Here is a 14,839-nt window from a genome sequence, read left to right on the forward strand (position 1 = left end):
TAAAAACATACAAAATACTTAAAGACCCCAAAGTTTAGAATGGTGGTGAATATGAGTTGATTATGATTATGAGTTGGAACCATTCAGGGGTTCTAAAAATATATATAATAAATTATAATTTGTATGGACAACTTTTTTTTTGTTCTGTTTGGAGATTGACATTACTTGCTCACTATGAACTCGGGATCTCTTATTTCTTAAAAAAAATCGTATATTTGTGTCCACTTGAAAAAAAAACACCATACAGGTTTGAAACAACAGATATTTTATTTTGGTTGCACTTGCAGTCCAGCAGTCATATAGCACACAAAAGACAAAATTCTGTGCTTCTGTTATACAGAAACAGGATTGTATGTGAATGTTTACCATATGTATTCCATATGCCATCAGATAATATTATGCTCTGGATATCTACTTTAGTTCTCAAGCTTTTTTATAGTCTTTGTGGGCGACACTGCCATACACTGTAAAAGTAAACATGTACAGAACAGTGCAAAAGCTTTTGAGATGAATCGGCAGCTGCTGAGTATTACAGAGGGTGACTAACAACGTATAAGGGATTGACCTGAAGATATAAGACACACGCAAATGCAGCTGTGCAAATAACAGATAGGCTACTACAGTCATCGTAGTCTGATGACTGGTAGCACCAGTCTGGTGGACACGTTACTAGACCAGTGTTTCTCAACATAAAAATATCTTCAAGATATGTTCAGATAGGGAATGCAAAAACAATGCTATAATGCTATGCTAATAGTTAGTTTAATAGTGAACATACATATACAGTATATATATATATATATATATATATATATATCAATTTTTTTATTTCATGTTAGATTATTAGTTTTAATACTTCACCATTTTTGACAGTTCTTTGGCTAAAACCGGCAAAGTAAAGAACAAAACAACTACAAAAAATATGGCGTTTTGTCTGATCAAGATCTCATACAAGTCAGTTTGGAAAGGAAAGCTCCCACAATGACTCACAACTGCACTAACAAGCAGTCACCAAGGTTTCTGAACATGCTTACTTCTGCTATAATGGAAGCCAGTTGTGATAAATTTGTCTAGAAGCCTGCCACAGAACATTTAGCCTTGTAAACAATTTAAAATTCACAACCTTACAGCATCAGGTACGATAAGTTCCAGGAACCCGTAAGTGAAGGCTTAAGACACAATTTGCATCATTTTCCTTAAAGCGGGCATCTCATAAATAAACATGCAAATACACATGCCTCGCAGGTGTGCAAATGGACTTTAAAACGAGGATATTGTGTCCCCATTTGACTGATCTGGATTCGAAAGTAGGTAATAAGATCATGAGGACCGTGCTTTGTTAAATTTAACCAGAACATGCGTATCATTTATTAATGTGTCCGTGACACTGCAGATTGAGGGCCTGTCACAACGATGGAGAATGAAAGCCAGTTGAATGAAAAACACGTTCCCATGCCAACAGAATGACATCATTGATGTTAAGATCCAAATTCACAGTGACATGAATATTAATAATATGAGCAGCTGAAGAAAAAAAAAGTAGGAAAGGAAGAACAAAGCACCATAATTGTTTGTGTCCCTGAACGGCCACTGACGACTCAAACCTATTAAGCTAACAAGAGCTTAAAATTAAAGTGAGTGCTTAAGTGTGAAGAATGATTGCTCAGAGTAGCGATCGTCCTCGACTTCCTAGAAATTTGCAAGCATGCTTCTTTTTTTCCTCTCCGTTTCTTTTATGCTTTCTTTCTAACCCCACCCCATCCCCCAATTTATTACCATCTGAACCACAGTAAGTCAATAAAATCTTCAGCTCAGTAACTGGAGACAGGAGGGAGAGGGAGAGCAGCCAACAAACGGCTTTGATTATATTTTTCCTAGAAAGGAGGATGCTCAGCGAAAGTGCTGGGCCGCAGAGCTAGTGCCAGGAATTAATGCAGCTTTCATGGAAAACCAGGGCAGCGCACCAAGCCGGCCTGGCCTTGAGAGACTCAAAACACAACTTCAGCCCTTTTCTTTTTCTTTTTTATTCTTTGCTCTCCTTCTGTTTTTCTTTTTACGTCTTGTTTTTTCTAGGAGGGAAGGTTTTTTTTTTTTTTTTCAAATGTGTTTTGGCGTTTGGTTGACTGACTAAAAAGGGGGGATGTGGAGTGTCAATGTAGGGTTTTTAGTGGGTGTTCCATTCTCACATGGGAAAACAACAGACAGCAGATAATAAGCCGCCTTTCAGCAAAACAGCAGCTGAAATATACGCAGTGCACGCAGAGAACTCCTTTGTTTTCACAAACATCTGTGCGGCCGAAACCAGACTGTTGTGGATGTAAATAAGGCATTTCACAGACTGTAAATGCGCAAAAACATTAGTCTTCAAATCATATGGAAATTTGCAATGCTCTAAATGCATTTAGGTTCTCTGCTAGAATTAGTAACAGAGGGTTTAGTGTTAGGGATCAGAGGAAGGGCAATTAAAGCACTTTTTATTTAACCCTCTGGTCAGAAATAGGAGATGTAATGACTTGACCTCCAGCTTTCATAACCTCATCTCAATTAAAAGATGAATGGTTTCATTATGAGACAGAAAGTGAAATCAGGTGAAACTGAGAGGGAATATGAGGGAACAGAAACACGTCTGACTACAAAAAACTTTACATGTAGTGCAACTGGTGCCTTGAAATGGCTTAGAATAATGTTACAAATAAAATACATGTATGTTTTAGTTAATGATCTGTTAGATTGTTATATTTATTTATTTTTATTTTTATTTGTTTATATTTCATATTAGTGAAATAATAACTATATAATGAAATATAAAATAAATTAAAAGCTATACAATTATAGTATAATAATATTATTAATATCTATTCTATTTTTTATTTTTTTTTTAATTTATCTATTATATATTATATGTATTTTTATATTATATATCTGTGCTCTCACACACATGTGAGACATGTCCTCCTCAGTGTCTGGAGACATTTGTCCAAACAGTACAGGCAAGACGGAACTATTTTCTGTGAACGTGCAAGAATTCCGATTCATTAGGAGCTATAGATAAATAAATAGAAGAGTAACACTAAAGACTTTTCTTACTAAAATGACACCAGAAGCCTCACACATTGAAGTTACAAATGGCCACACCCACTCTTATGTTAACAATAATGTTCACACACATGTTTTTGTGTTTGTGTGTACCTGGTATTCCCTACGTTATGAGGATCAAATGTCCCCTAATACCAGTCAATTTTGACCTTGTGGAGGCACATTTTTTTGGTCACCATGAGAAAGCAAGCTTATAAACCATAAAGAATTATCTTTTTTTTTTAATCTAAAACAGAAGAAAGTTTTGTGTGAGGGGTAGGTTTAGGGGTACGGTTAGGGTCAGGGGATAGAAAATATAGTTTGTACAGTATATAAACCATTAATGTCCCCATAAAACATGGAAAACAGTGTGAGTGTGTGTAGTTATTGTGATGATTTTTATTTTCTTTATTTATTAATTTAATGAGGAAATTGTGTTTTCTATAAACCTCACACAAAACGTTCATACATGTTTTAATTTTCATTTCACTTCATTTTGTGGGGACATGACCCCCACACATACGCTTAGCTATCCAAATGAGAACATTTTGGGCATTTGTGCTTACTTGTACTTACTTACGTTTTGTTGATATTATTTATGAATCATTTTTGCAATTAAGGATAGCCCAAAGGGATGTTCTGTGTCAGATTTAGCTCAAACGAACACAAGAACGCACGCCCGCCCCGCAGGACTCACCTGTGAAGGACGGAGGGGGAGGCTCCTTGTCTTCAGCCTATCGGTTGTTGTTGGTAAATGCACATAAAGTGATGTTTATGAATATATATCACATAAATATCACAAGTTTGTGCTGTTGTGTGTAATACATTGTGTATGACTTTTCCGCGTCATGTCGCATTTATTTCTACCGGCTGGAAACGAGGTGCAGGAGGAACTAGTTTTCGGCATCATTGTTGTTCCCGCATTTGTGTAATGTGTGTACATAAATTGGGTAATTTAAGGCTAATAATTGTGCAGAAATGATGGTCACAAACAAAAAATATCCTGCGAAATTGTATTATAACCTAACATAATACAGTTGTTTTTATCCTTTTCAGACAAAGACACCCTCAATATAAAGCTGGATTTTCTAGGTAGGCTAATATATTAAAATATTAAAGGGGTCATATGATGCGATTTCAAGTTTTCCTTTCTCTTTGGAGTGTTACAAGCTGATTGTGCATAGATAAGATCCCTGAAGTTGCAAAGACTAAATTCTCAAAACCAAAGAGATATTCTTTATCAAAGTTAAGACTCTGCCACGCCCCCCTAAAACAACCGTTCTGTATTATTAATGCACCACATTTGTATAAATATTTGTAATGTTTTTGTCTTTACTTATGCATAAATATATAGTTTATTGTGGTAACAATAGGCCTAACTAGAGCAACTCTGATGTTTAGGCTTAAACTGTTACCACGGTAAACTTTTCTGAAGGATAATAACTACAATCCTTTCTTTTTCTGTCTCTCCTTTTCTCTCTTCTTTCCACATGATGTAGAGCGAGTGATATAATTGAGTGATGCTCTTGTCTTTCCAGTTTGTCCTGTGATGACTCTTACAAAAACATTGTAGGCTATATTGTATATAAAGCTGCCTATTGCTGACTAGGATTAGATCTCCTGATTAGGAAAGTTCTGTTGTATATTTTCTTGTCCTCATGACGTTCGGTTAAACCACTTGTTTGAAACGCTAAGCTTTCTTTTTGTAGAGCAACAGTTGTTCCAGGAAGAGCGGATTATTTGAATATTATGGCATATGAGCTGCAAGAAGCTGGATGTATCTATGTAAATCCCCCGTGGTAATATTTGCATGTATAATCCTGAGGGTCCATACCATCATTGCCTTTTGCAGCATTTCCTCACGCAAATAATGCCCTATATGTTTAATTCATTACATTTATGGTATGGCTCCTTATACAACATACATAAGGCCTGCCTTAGCATCAAGCACGTTTTACACTAAGCGTTTTAAAATCTGTTTGCAGGGATTTCCCCTTCAGAGAATCCATTATGGACTTCAAACTAAATTGGAAGCATCTACAGGGCCGATTAAGGACATGGATATTTGCATACTGTACAGTCATTGCATGTTTCAAACATTTAAAATTTTTAGTTTAATCGAATTCATCTAATCTAATGTTTTATCACCTAATGTTTAGAATCTGTTTCATAATTATCACCCTTAGCTCTGAATGATGTCCAATATGTTGTGTTTCTGCAAGTTGCACCACACCTGTCTCAAATTTGAATGAACAGTTTGATATTATCATAATCTGGTCTTGATAATGCCATAATGATGCAAAAGGTGTCACATGCTTTTGTGAAGCGTGCTTTGTAATGCAAACATACAATAGGCTGTGTTTTTATCAGATGTACAGTACAACATAAAGACTTTAAGCTGAAGTGGCCCATTGAATTGTTTTCTGTGCATGTGATATGAGGTGAGCGATCAATAGCCTTCGTCCCTGAGCTGACCTTTTAAATCCTGTTTACTTGACTGAATGAGCTGTTAAGATATTCACCAAGCCAGTGTCAGGTCCGGTCATGTAAAGAGATAAGAGATGTGAGCTCCAGAATATTCCTCACTGGGTCAGTTCAGGTCCTCTTGCCCTCAACCACTGACAAATTTCAGGTAAACATATGTGTTTGTGCATCTTTCTACATTCTTATTCCCTGTCACTTGGAAGATTTATTCTGAAATCCCATCCAACTACCTTTAATTCAATGTTTTGTCTAAAATATAACAAACAAAAATATAATTGTTTCCCTGGAAAACTATAGATAGATAGATAGATAGATAGATAGATAGATAGATAGATAGATAGATAGATAGATACTTCAATGACTCCTTGCAGGACTTTGAAAAAATGCTCAATATTTTTAAATGTGGTACATAAATTATATAGAAATAATGTCAATGTTTTGATGTCATTTGTTATAAAGTGTTACGTAATTTAGCTTTATGATATTTTATAAATAATTTAATCTGATATTTTGACAAAGTATGGTTACCATGACACTATATATATATATATATATATATATATATGCACACACACACAAATAGAGAGAGAGAGAGAGAGAGAGCGCAAGCGAGTGAGAGAGAGAGAGAGAATGTCAACTTAACAGTTTTGTTGGTGTAACTTTAAACATTGACTTTATTTCTAAAGACTCAGATATGGTTTTCAGATTCTTCAGTCTTGGGGGTAGTGAAAATAAAAAAGAGAACTTGGATAGGATGACGTTGTTCTTCTAACATGCTGAAGCCAACACTTAAATGTGTTTGTGACTGCAGAAACGACGGTGCACTTGTGGGGTCAATTACATCCAATTTCCACGTAAAATCCAATGAAGTTTAGATTACCTGGAAAACAGTGCTATCTCCATGTTATCTTTGACTAAACAACTACAGTAATTTGTGCTGCGACAAGGAGAACTCCTGCTTTTAGCAGCTCTTTCTTGGGAATGGTGTCAATATTTAACAGAGAAATAGTCACTTTCTTGCGCTGATCGGGTAAACAGTTGCCTCTCGAGGAAACGTCTGCAAATATATAGCCTTTGTACACACAATTCACTCTAAAAATTCCTGGAAAATATGAAGTGACTCAAAATGTTACTCAGAAATTCCATGCTTTGGTGCAAGCTAAGAAAAAAAAAAACATGGAGGGGACAAGAAAAGCTGTAGAAATGGAAAGTGGACTGGGCAAATTTCATACATGTTTTTCATACATGAAATCATGCAAAACAAAGTCATGCATGCAAACACTGTTGTGTTAAAAAAGCACAAGTGAATCTTCCTACTAACTAAACAACCAAACAAACAATTTCCAAACACCAAATACAGTTGGATTATCTGTATTTTTTCAGAACATTAGAAACCAGAAATCTGTATAAGATGTGGGTTTTCTGAAGGTTTGAGAGGTTACCAGGTTGTGGTGTGTGACCTTGATTATGGGTGTTATTATCAGTTCTGCACACGATTGGCTCATTTGGGGGCCGAAATTAAAGAGTGAATTTGTTTTTTGCTTTTTTTTTCACTAAGTCCACATTACCAAAAAAGACGCAGAAGAGGAATTAAAGCTATGCTTGTTTTTATTTCTCACTTTTTTGGGAGAAAATCCATTCACCCCGATGCAGCACTATGTTGTAAAATTAGTAATTGTAAAAAATTGTAATTATATTAGTGGACTTTTGTAGTGGCAAAGAGATCATATCAGGCTTAGATATACCATGTCCTCAAGGAAGACGACGAATAAAATTGACAAGAGTATACTGGATCTGAGAGATGTTGACAGAAAGACCTTTTATGCTGATCTGAGATCGATTTCTCAGTGATTTAGGAATTTCTGGTGGATTGGTTTATTAAATTAAGTCATATAAAATAGGGAACTGTTTAATTTAAAAATAATGGCAAAATCAAGCCACCAGTCGGTAATCATTTTTATCACAATGCTTTTGAGATAATACTATTCGAATGCTTTAACTGAAAGACTAAGCATAAAGAGAAAATGCAAGAATTTAGCACCCAAGCACAATAGTGAATAGAATACATTGAGCGGCCCATTGTTGAAGGGATCAAATTACGTATGTTTCATTAAACCAAAACAGGAGGTCAGATTAGTGAGGAACTTGACAGGAAAATCCAATTTTTCTTATAACCGCTCCACAAATAGCAGTGAGAAGAGAATAAGAAGCTTCTGACCTAGTACGTTATTTTTGGTCTGTGTCAAAAATTGCAATTCAGTATAGAATCAAATATTCTCCAAATACGACCAATCAGCATGCAGGTTTATTACGACGCCCTCGTGAGGTAGGGTTAACACAGGCCAATACTTGTTGACCATATGCAACTAAAGCTGAAACAAACCAAGCTGCTAAATTACCTCTTGGTTCAGATTGTGCAATAAAATACTAAGCCGGTGGTATATTTCATTTGCAAAAGTACGCACCCTTAAATGTTGGGGAATGGTCAGGACCTGTTTAAGCAAGTTTGGGCTTATAAATTAAAAGGTATTTTATGTACACTGGCATTCAAAAGTTAGTATGTTAGGGGTTAGTATGTTTTTGAAAGAAGGCTCTTATGCTCAGCAAGGCTGCATTAATTTGATCAAAAATACAGCAAAAAAGTAATGTGAAATTTCAAACTGTTTTCTATTTGATAATATATTAATGTAATTTATTCCTGTAATGAGGTGAATTTTCAGCAGTCATTACTCCAGTCTTCAGTGTCACACGATCCTTCAGAAATCATTGTGCTGCTTAATAATATGTTTGATGAAACTGCATTACATTTTTTTCAGGATTCTTTGATGAATATAAAGTTCAAAAGACAGAAAATCCTTTGTAGCATTATATATCTTTACTGACACTTTTGATCAATTTAATGTATCCTAGCTGAATAAAATTATTAAAAAATCTAACCCCAAACTTTTGAAAGGTATTGTAAATGTTCAATACATTTTTTGTTTCAAATCGACCAAAAAGGGCTATTTTTCATGTAATTTTTCAGTAGGTATTACATTATCATGATGACACGTATTGGGATATACAGTAAATCATATCGCAAGGTACTTCCCTGTTCCCAGCAGTTCCTTGGGCAACCATGACATCAAATGATCATCTATGACTACAGTACAAACATATAACATGGATAATGAGCAAATAAAACATAGTCAAAAAGCATACAGTTTCAAACTCCAATGTCTCAAACACAGGATGCAGAACATCCCAGACATCTGCTGCAATAAAAGGATAGTTCACCCAAAAATGAAAATTCTGACATCATTTACTCATGTTACCCTCATGTTGTTCCAAACTCATATAACTTGGTTTCTTCTGTGGAACATAAAAGAAAATACCTCAAACATTAATTAACATCCCAATGAGGTTTGACGCCAGTGGCCGTTTGTGCCAGCATAGTTAATGTGGTCTGCATTTGTGTGCTTTGATCAACGATTGGAGAGTAAATAACCCTTAAATTTCAGAAGATTTGGAATATGCCAGATGAATCGAATGAATTTATTTCATGCTAAAAATAAAGGTTCTTTAGATGGTTTCACAAAGAACCTTTAACATCCATGGAACCATCCATGGTTTCAATTGCACAAAAGTTCTTTATAGTGGAAAAAGGATCTTTAGATTATTAAAATGTTCTTCAAACTATAGGAAAATGTTGTTTTTTTAAAGAACTGTTCACTGAAAGGTTCTTTGGGGAACCTAAAATAGTTCCTTTATGGCATCACTGCAAAAAAAAAAAACTCCTTTTGGAACCTTTATTTTTAAGAGTATACTTTTATGTCCTTTTTGGAGCTTGATAGTTTTGGACCCCATTGACTTCAATATATAGACAAAAACAGCTGCATCAATCTTCAAAATATCTTCTTTTATGTTCTACAGAATAAAGAAAATCCAAGAGTTTGGAATGATATATGGTTGAACTATTCATTTTTGGCTGAACTCTTCCACCTGTATATCTGATGTGCGTATTACAGGTAGAAACTCACAGATGTTCGTGTAGGCCAATGCTCCTTACAGATACTGCTCACTCGCTCATTAAAAAATTGACTGTAAAATATCTACAGGCTGTAAACTTGTTAAGTGCGCAATGAAGGACACTTAACATTGTTATGATATTCTCCGTATTAATGGGATAGTTCAGCCAGAGATTAAAATTCTGTCATTTTTACTCACCCTTATGTCAAATCTTAACATAGAAAATGGAATATGTTTTGAAAAATGTTGATACAATGAAAGCCAATGGAGTACAGTGTTCTTTTGTACCCATTGGCTTTCATTATATGGACAAAAACAGAATATATTTTCTTGTGTTCCACAGAAGAAAGAAAGCCAAAAATGTTTGGAACGTCATGAGGGTGAGTAATTAATGACAGATTTTAATTTTTTCAGTGAACTATCCTTTTAAAGTAGTCCTTGGGCACAAGATGAGGAATCCCAGGCAAAAGATCCTAAACAGGACATCAGCACCTCATTATCACTGGGTCTATGTTCCATAGAACCCCAGCACTTATGGTAATCATTGTCCATCTGGTTCTATACATTATAAGTGTAGTCTGTCAGGTAATCCTTCAGCCGGTTTGGCAAAGGGAGTTCTTGTACCCGCCGTGTGGTTTTATTGATGGCAATACGACACAGATGCTGCAGAGATGGTGTGGCCGTGTACACCGGAGTCATGAGCAGCAGCTGCACGGTGCCTTTGGATGGGGCGAGAGGGGTAGTGCTGCCCTTACAAGATGTCCGTGACAGCTGCACATAATGCTCCACGAGATGGACGACGCTGTCGAACTGCTTGAGTTTGGGTTTGACCAGCACCACGGAGTCTAGCTTGAACTTGCCGTCCTTGTATTCGATACGCAGGTTGGTGGGTCCCGCAGATGTCATGGCAGAGATGGTGAAGAGGTAGTCCCTCTGAGAGCTGTCTCGAACCAAAAACGTGCCCTCCGACGTGTCCTGCAAGATCTCCTTGGCTTCATTGGCTGTAAGGCTGCCCCAATACCAGCCTGCTTCCAAGAAAAGAAGACACAGAGATGGTCATACGTATCCTCTTCCACAGTATCCGTTTCAGTTGTTTGCTTGTGTAACATGAGACCCATAACGTGTCCCTCTAAGGACACGCTCACAAAAACCGTCACTGCTACAGTCATATCCTGACTATTATACTTGAACGGCTGTTGTTTTATAAGGCATTTTCTGAGTCACTGCAGAGATTTTGGCTTTTAGAAAGGATGCAATGCGTCTTTCAACATCTCAACTGATTTAAAGAGCTAATTCACATCTGATAATGCAGCAAAAACCAAGCATTTCTGAAATGTCCTGTTAAATGAACATTAATTGAAAACATTATGGCAACTGTGGCGTAGCAAGACTAAACAAGTCTGCACTGTATCACTGTATCATAAATGACATATTTTTCCTGAAATACTGAACTAGACCATGACTATTCGTCTTGGGAGTATCTGACATTTTTTTGATGGCAGATGCTTGACAGATGTTCCCAAAAGCTACTCACATTGTTTTTCTCAGCAACAAACAAACCTAAAAATGGATCTCGCTGCAGCATCATAATGACGGTATGTTGCGTTTCTCTTTCATACAGTGCAGTGCTGGACTAAATTTGCTCATGCACTTGAAACCAGAAAGGGATGTGACAGAGATGCAAACCACTGAGGACAAATGTTCCAGCCAGACCAGGAAATATAACAAAAGCTTCATAGGCATGATAATGTCATTCTTTTGTTGCACAAAAAGCAAACAGAAAATGTAAACAAAGGCTTTGTCAGGAAATGTGCATAGTTCCTACTTATTCATTTACATACTTCATATCAGGGTCAGAAATGGGGGCTTGTGGGACAAATGCCACAGAAAGTGACAAAAATGCCCCTGGAAGTCAATATGTGGGGGTGAACAAAATGCAATTGCAAAAAACTTTTGTATTTGTAACATCTGATATAGTTCTTAATATTCTTTTCTGATGTTGAATTAATTTTAATTACAATTCAATCTTTTCTAGTTGATGTTGAATTAATTTTAATTAGGCACTTCAAACATAATATGTAATTATTTGAATTAATTAATGTATTAAATTCAAATATTGACTTAAAACTATTTTTTATTTTTTTTTGCCCCTTAATGTAAAAATTAATTACTGGATTTACATACTTTTTTGTTGACATTCACTTCTCCGATATTTTCATGATTATCTTCTGTACAAACAACACACCAGATGCAAATGAAATCACACAAATGAATAACAATATAAACAGCAGTCCTGAATCAACATTTTCAACCATTTGATATTCATATAATGAAATCACAGCTCCTTTGAATATTTCAACAAACCCATGCCAAAAGCATGATATAGTGTGGACCTGCTGCAAGTTTGATTTATGAGATTAAAGTACACTTAAAACGACCTTTAAACATTTTATTTACATTTTATATAGAAGGTTAATCTTTTTAAAATCGGCTGTTAACACTTTTAACATCAAATTTAACGCATTATGATTATGAATATGATCATTCTTTTTTTAAGCAGATGAATCACTGCCTGTGGCTGTGCTGCATAGGCTACAACATTAATTCAGCGAGTGTCACAGGAACAAACGGAAAGAATATGTAAGTAAAACGAGCAGTAAACGTTTACCAGTGTTTTTAAGGTCTCTCATGGCAGTGGCAATGCGACTCTGGTCGGACTCCGCGACTTGGGTTTCGGCTTGCGATCGCCTTTCATTCTCGATGCTTTCCGTGGAGTCGGATGAGTGACAGGTCATTGGAGAACGGCGTTCTGCATCCAGTCAATGTCTATAATTATCCTTCAAAGACGACTGACTCTTACAATCAACCAAAACATGTGAGAAGTCTTCCACAGAGTCCGCGGATTTTGTTAGGCGGCGCCGATCTGAAAATACAAGCAGGTTTTAGACGCCTTTCAACACATACGAAATTGGGTTTTAACATATTTTGTTTCAACGTCTGTAAACGCTTTTTGTGCTATTTTTTTTTTAAATGTTGATATAATATTTCCATTTTTGTCTGCTGCAAATTAAAGATGTTTGAAAACTACAATGTATCCCTAAAACTGTGTAAATTAATGTGAAGTACAAGGAGTGTTGGTGCTACAATCTTCCACATTCCCTGAGTGTAACACTAAAAGAAAACGAGCACATGCATGTACACTCTTAAAAATAAAGGTGCTTCAAACGGTTCTTCAAGCGATGCCATAGAAGAACCATTTTTGGTTCCACAAAGAACCATTCAGTCAAAAAGGGTTCTTTAAAGAACCATCTCTTTCTTACCTTTTTATAATCTGAAGAACCTTCTTTCACCACAAAGAACCTTTTGTGAAACAGAAAGGTTCTTCAGATGTTAAAGGTTCTTTATGGAACCATTTAGACAAAAAGGTTCTTCTATGGCATCGTGAAGCACCTTTATTTTTAAGAGTGTATTTATTCATTTATGGTATTTCATTCTTCAAAACAATTACCCTCATTTAATTTTAAACATTTAATTCAATAGGGAAACGTTAAAAAACGTTTAAAAGCAGGAAACAAATATGCAAAATGCATGAAACACAGCTAAACGAAAGAGTGTGTGCTGCACTCACACAATTGTGGTGAGCGTAGCAACACTGTCCTGTTTTGTTCAATAGTTGTGTCTCCAGCAGAATGGAAAATGTTACAACCCTTCCCATCTACTCAGACATGGTATTTATAGTTTTTTTAACACGTTAAATGAAAAGCTTGTGTGAACGTTATACCACACTAAACAATAATGATACCAGTTCTGTCATTTAACATTCATTATCATGATCGGAAATTAAGTTAAACTAGCCATTCTTTCGTCTTACCTTAAAATTGTTTTTGTCCTGTAAATCCTTAATATTCTGACAACCTCTACTGTCACCTCAGGAGGGTGGTGCTCACATATGATAGTCATTTCACCCCTGTAACTCATTTCTCATTGGTTATTTGAAATACTCTCATAAAGTGGTCAAATGAAAGTGGCCATTTCGTGTTAATCTCCATTGAATAATCCACAGGTCAGCTACTGTTAGTTTTTCTGTTCTTGTTTTTAATTGGATAAAAGAACGAAATGACAATCTTCATAAGCTCCACTAGCATTACAAACGTCCGTCTTCTGTGAATGGTTCTTTGCACACGTGCATGAGGAATAAAAGCAAAGGCTGCCTTTAAGAGACGGCGAAATACGCAGAACTGCCTTTACTAGGAAACTGCATTGACAGCTGAGCTCCTGGTAAATGATAGAGTAGCAAATAAGACAAACGAATGGATTTTCTCCTAAACGTGTAAATGAAGATACTTCTAAATGCACGGATCATTTGATGTCGCTGCTATCTGAGACATTATGAACCAGAGGAAATAAAGCAGAGCACATTTTGAACATAAACTTGAGCCTGAAAGGCGACAGTCGGAGAAAGCGCACATCACTTACCTTTTCTCTAAGTGAAAGCAATAAGCAATCAAGTCCAGCGCGTTTCGCGTTACAGACGTTCAGTGGCACCATGATTTAGACCCGTCATTTATTATTAATGGGAAACACTGATCGGTTAGCTGTCAAAAGACTAGCACGCCCTGATGCTCAGCAGATCGGGACGCGTTTTTCCTCGTATTCGCATTGATTCTTTCGGGAGCGACACTGCCTTTCTCGCGCTGTCTGGAAGCGCGCCGCACGCGTCGTGCGTCCAAACGCGTTACAACGCGCGCCAAGCGAGAAGGACACATATAATAACTCTCTCCAGCAGTTTAGTGACATTCCAACCAATCTCTCTCTCTCTCTCTCTCTCTCTCTCTCTCTCTCTCTCTCTGTGTGAATTCGCGTCCAACTCCTTCAGAGTTGCTTCGCCCAAGACCACAATCCCTCCCTTCCCAACACTCGCTACAGCGCTAGTAACCAGCACTGCATTAAAAAATAAACTCCCAAACCTTCCTTGAGAATTTCAGCCCCGGTGTTATTCGGTTCAACTCTCAAGTGGAGCCACATAACGAATCACAGAGTGCAATTTAGCCCTTCAGAATGCCGGTCGGAAACAGGTGATAAAGGAAGCACTCATGCACTGGCTATGAAGTCCCCCCCACCCCCTCAAAATTAATTCCATCTTCAAGATTCCTATCTCTGCGATATGCTCGGAATGGCACACAAATACGCTCCCGCCAGAAAGATACTTTCCAGGAATCGTATCACGTGGTCAGATGTGCGGACGCTCTCTTAAGGTCGTGCCAACTGGCTA

The 14,839-nt window shown here is 36.7% G+C and overlaps 2 protein-coding genes across 5 annotated transcripts in view; both read right to left on the reverse strand.

Annotated features, from left to right (window-relative positions):
- LOC107664843 (death domain-containing protein CRADD-like) overlaps positions 1-8,879 on the reverse strand; it is a 15,831-nt gene extending 6,952 nt beyond the window's left edge. The window contains exons 1-2 of the mRNA XM_016455523.1: positions 8,874-8,879; positions 3,773-3,809 (exon numbers count right to left, since the gene is read on the reverse strand). Coding sequence (XP_016311009.1) covers positions 3,773-3,809; positions 8,874-8,879 — 43 coding nt within the window. The remainder of the gene's footprint in view (positions 1-3,772; positions 3,810-8,873) is intronic.
- Positions 8,880-9,938: 1,059 nt separating this feature from the next.
- On the reverse strand, positions 9,939-14,421 carry LOC107664864 (suppressor of cytokine signaling 2-like). Of its 4 annotated transcripts, XM_016455542.1 has the most exons (4): positions 14,044-14,421; positions 13,439-13,842; positions 12,236-12,490; positions 9,939-10,595 (listed from the first exon to the last, which is right to left on the reverse strand). In XM_016455542.1, the coding sequence occupies exons 3-4, from the start codon at positions 12,360-12,362 to the stop codon at positions 10,126-10,128; spliced, it is 597 nt and encodes a 198-aa protein (XP_016311028.1). In that variant the 5' UTR covers positions 12,363-12,490; positions 13,439-13,842; positions 14,044-14,421; the 3' UTR covers positions 9,939-10,125. The 4 variants fall into 4 exon arrangements, with proteins under 4 accessions (XP_016311028.1, XP_016311029.1, XP_016311030.1 ...); XM_016455543.1 differs by lacking the exon at positions 13,439-13,842; XM_016455544.1 differs by lacking the exon at positions 14,044-14,421 and having other exon boundaries at positions 9,939-10,592; positions 13,439-14,036.
- Positions 14,422-14,839: the final 418 nt, after the last annotated feature.

The sequence above is a fragment of the Sinocyclocheilus anshuiensis genome, unplaced genomic scaffold, assembly GCF_001515605.1.
Source record: "Sinocyclocheilus anshuiensis isolate Anshui unplaced genomic scaffold, SAMN03320099.WGS_v1.1 scaffold299, whole genome shotgun sequence".
NCBI classification, from domain to species: domain Eukaryota; kingdom Metazoa; phylum Chordata; class Actinopteri; order Cypriniformes; family Cyprinidae; genus Sinocyclocheilus; species Sinocyclocheilus anshuiensis.

What these genes read in the sequence shown, in the direction of transcription:
- LOC107664864 (XM_016455543.1), bottom strand. Translation starts at nt 12,362, where the DNA reads ATGACCTGTCACTCATCCGACTCCACGGAAAGCATCGAGAATGAAAGG. An exon ending in GAGAGACCTTAAAAACACTG is followed by an intron (nt 10,596 to 12,235) that starts GTAAACGTTTAC and finishes TTTTCTTGGAAG; the next exon opens with CAGGCTGGTATTGGGGCAGC.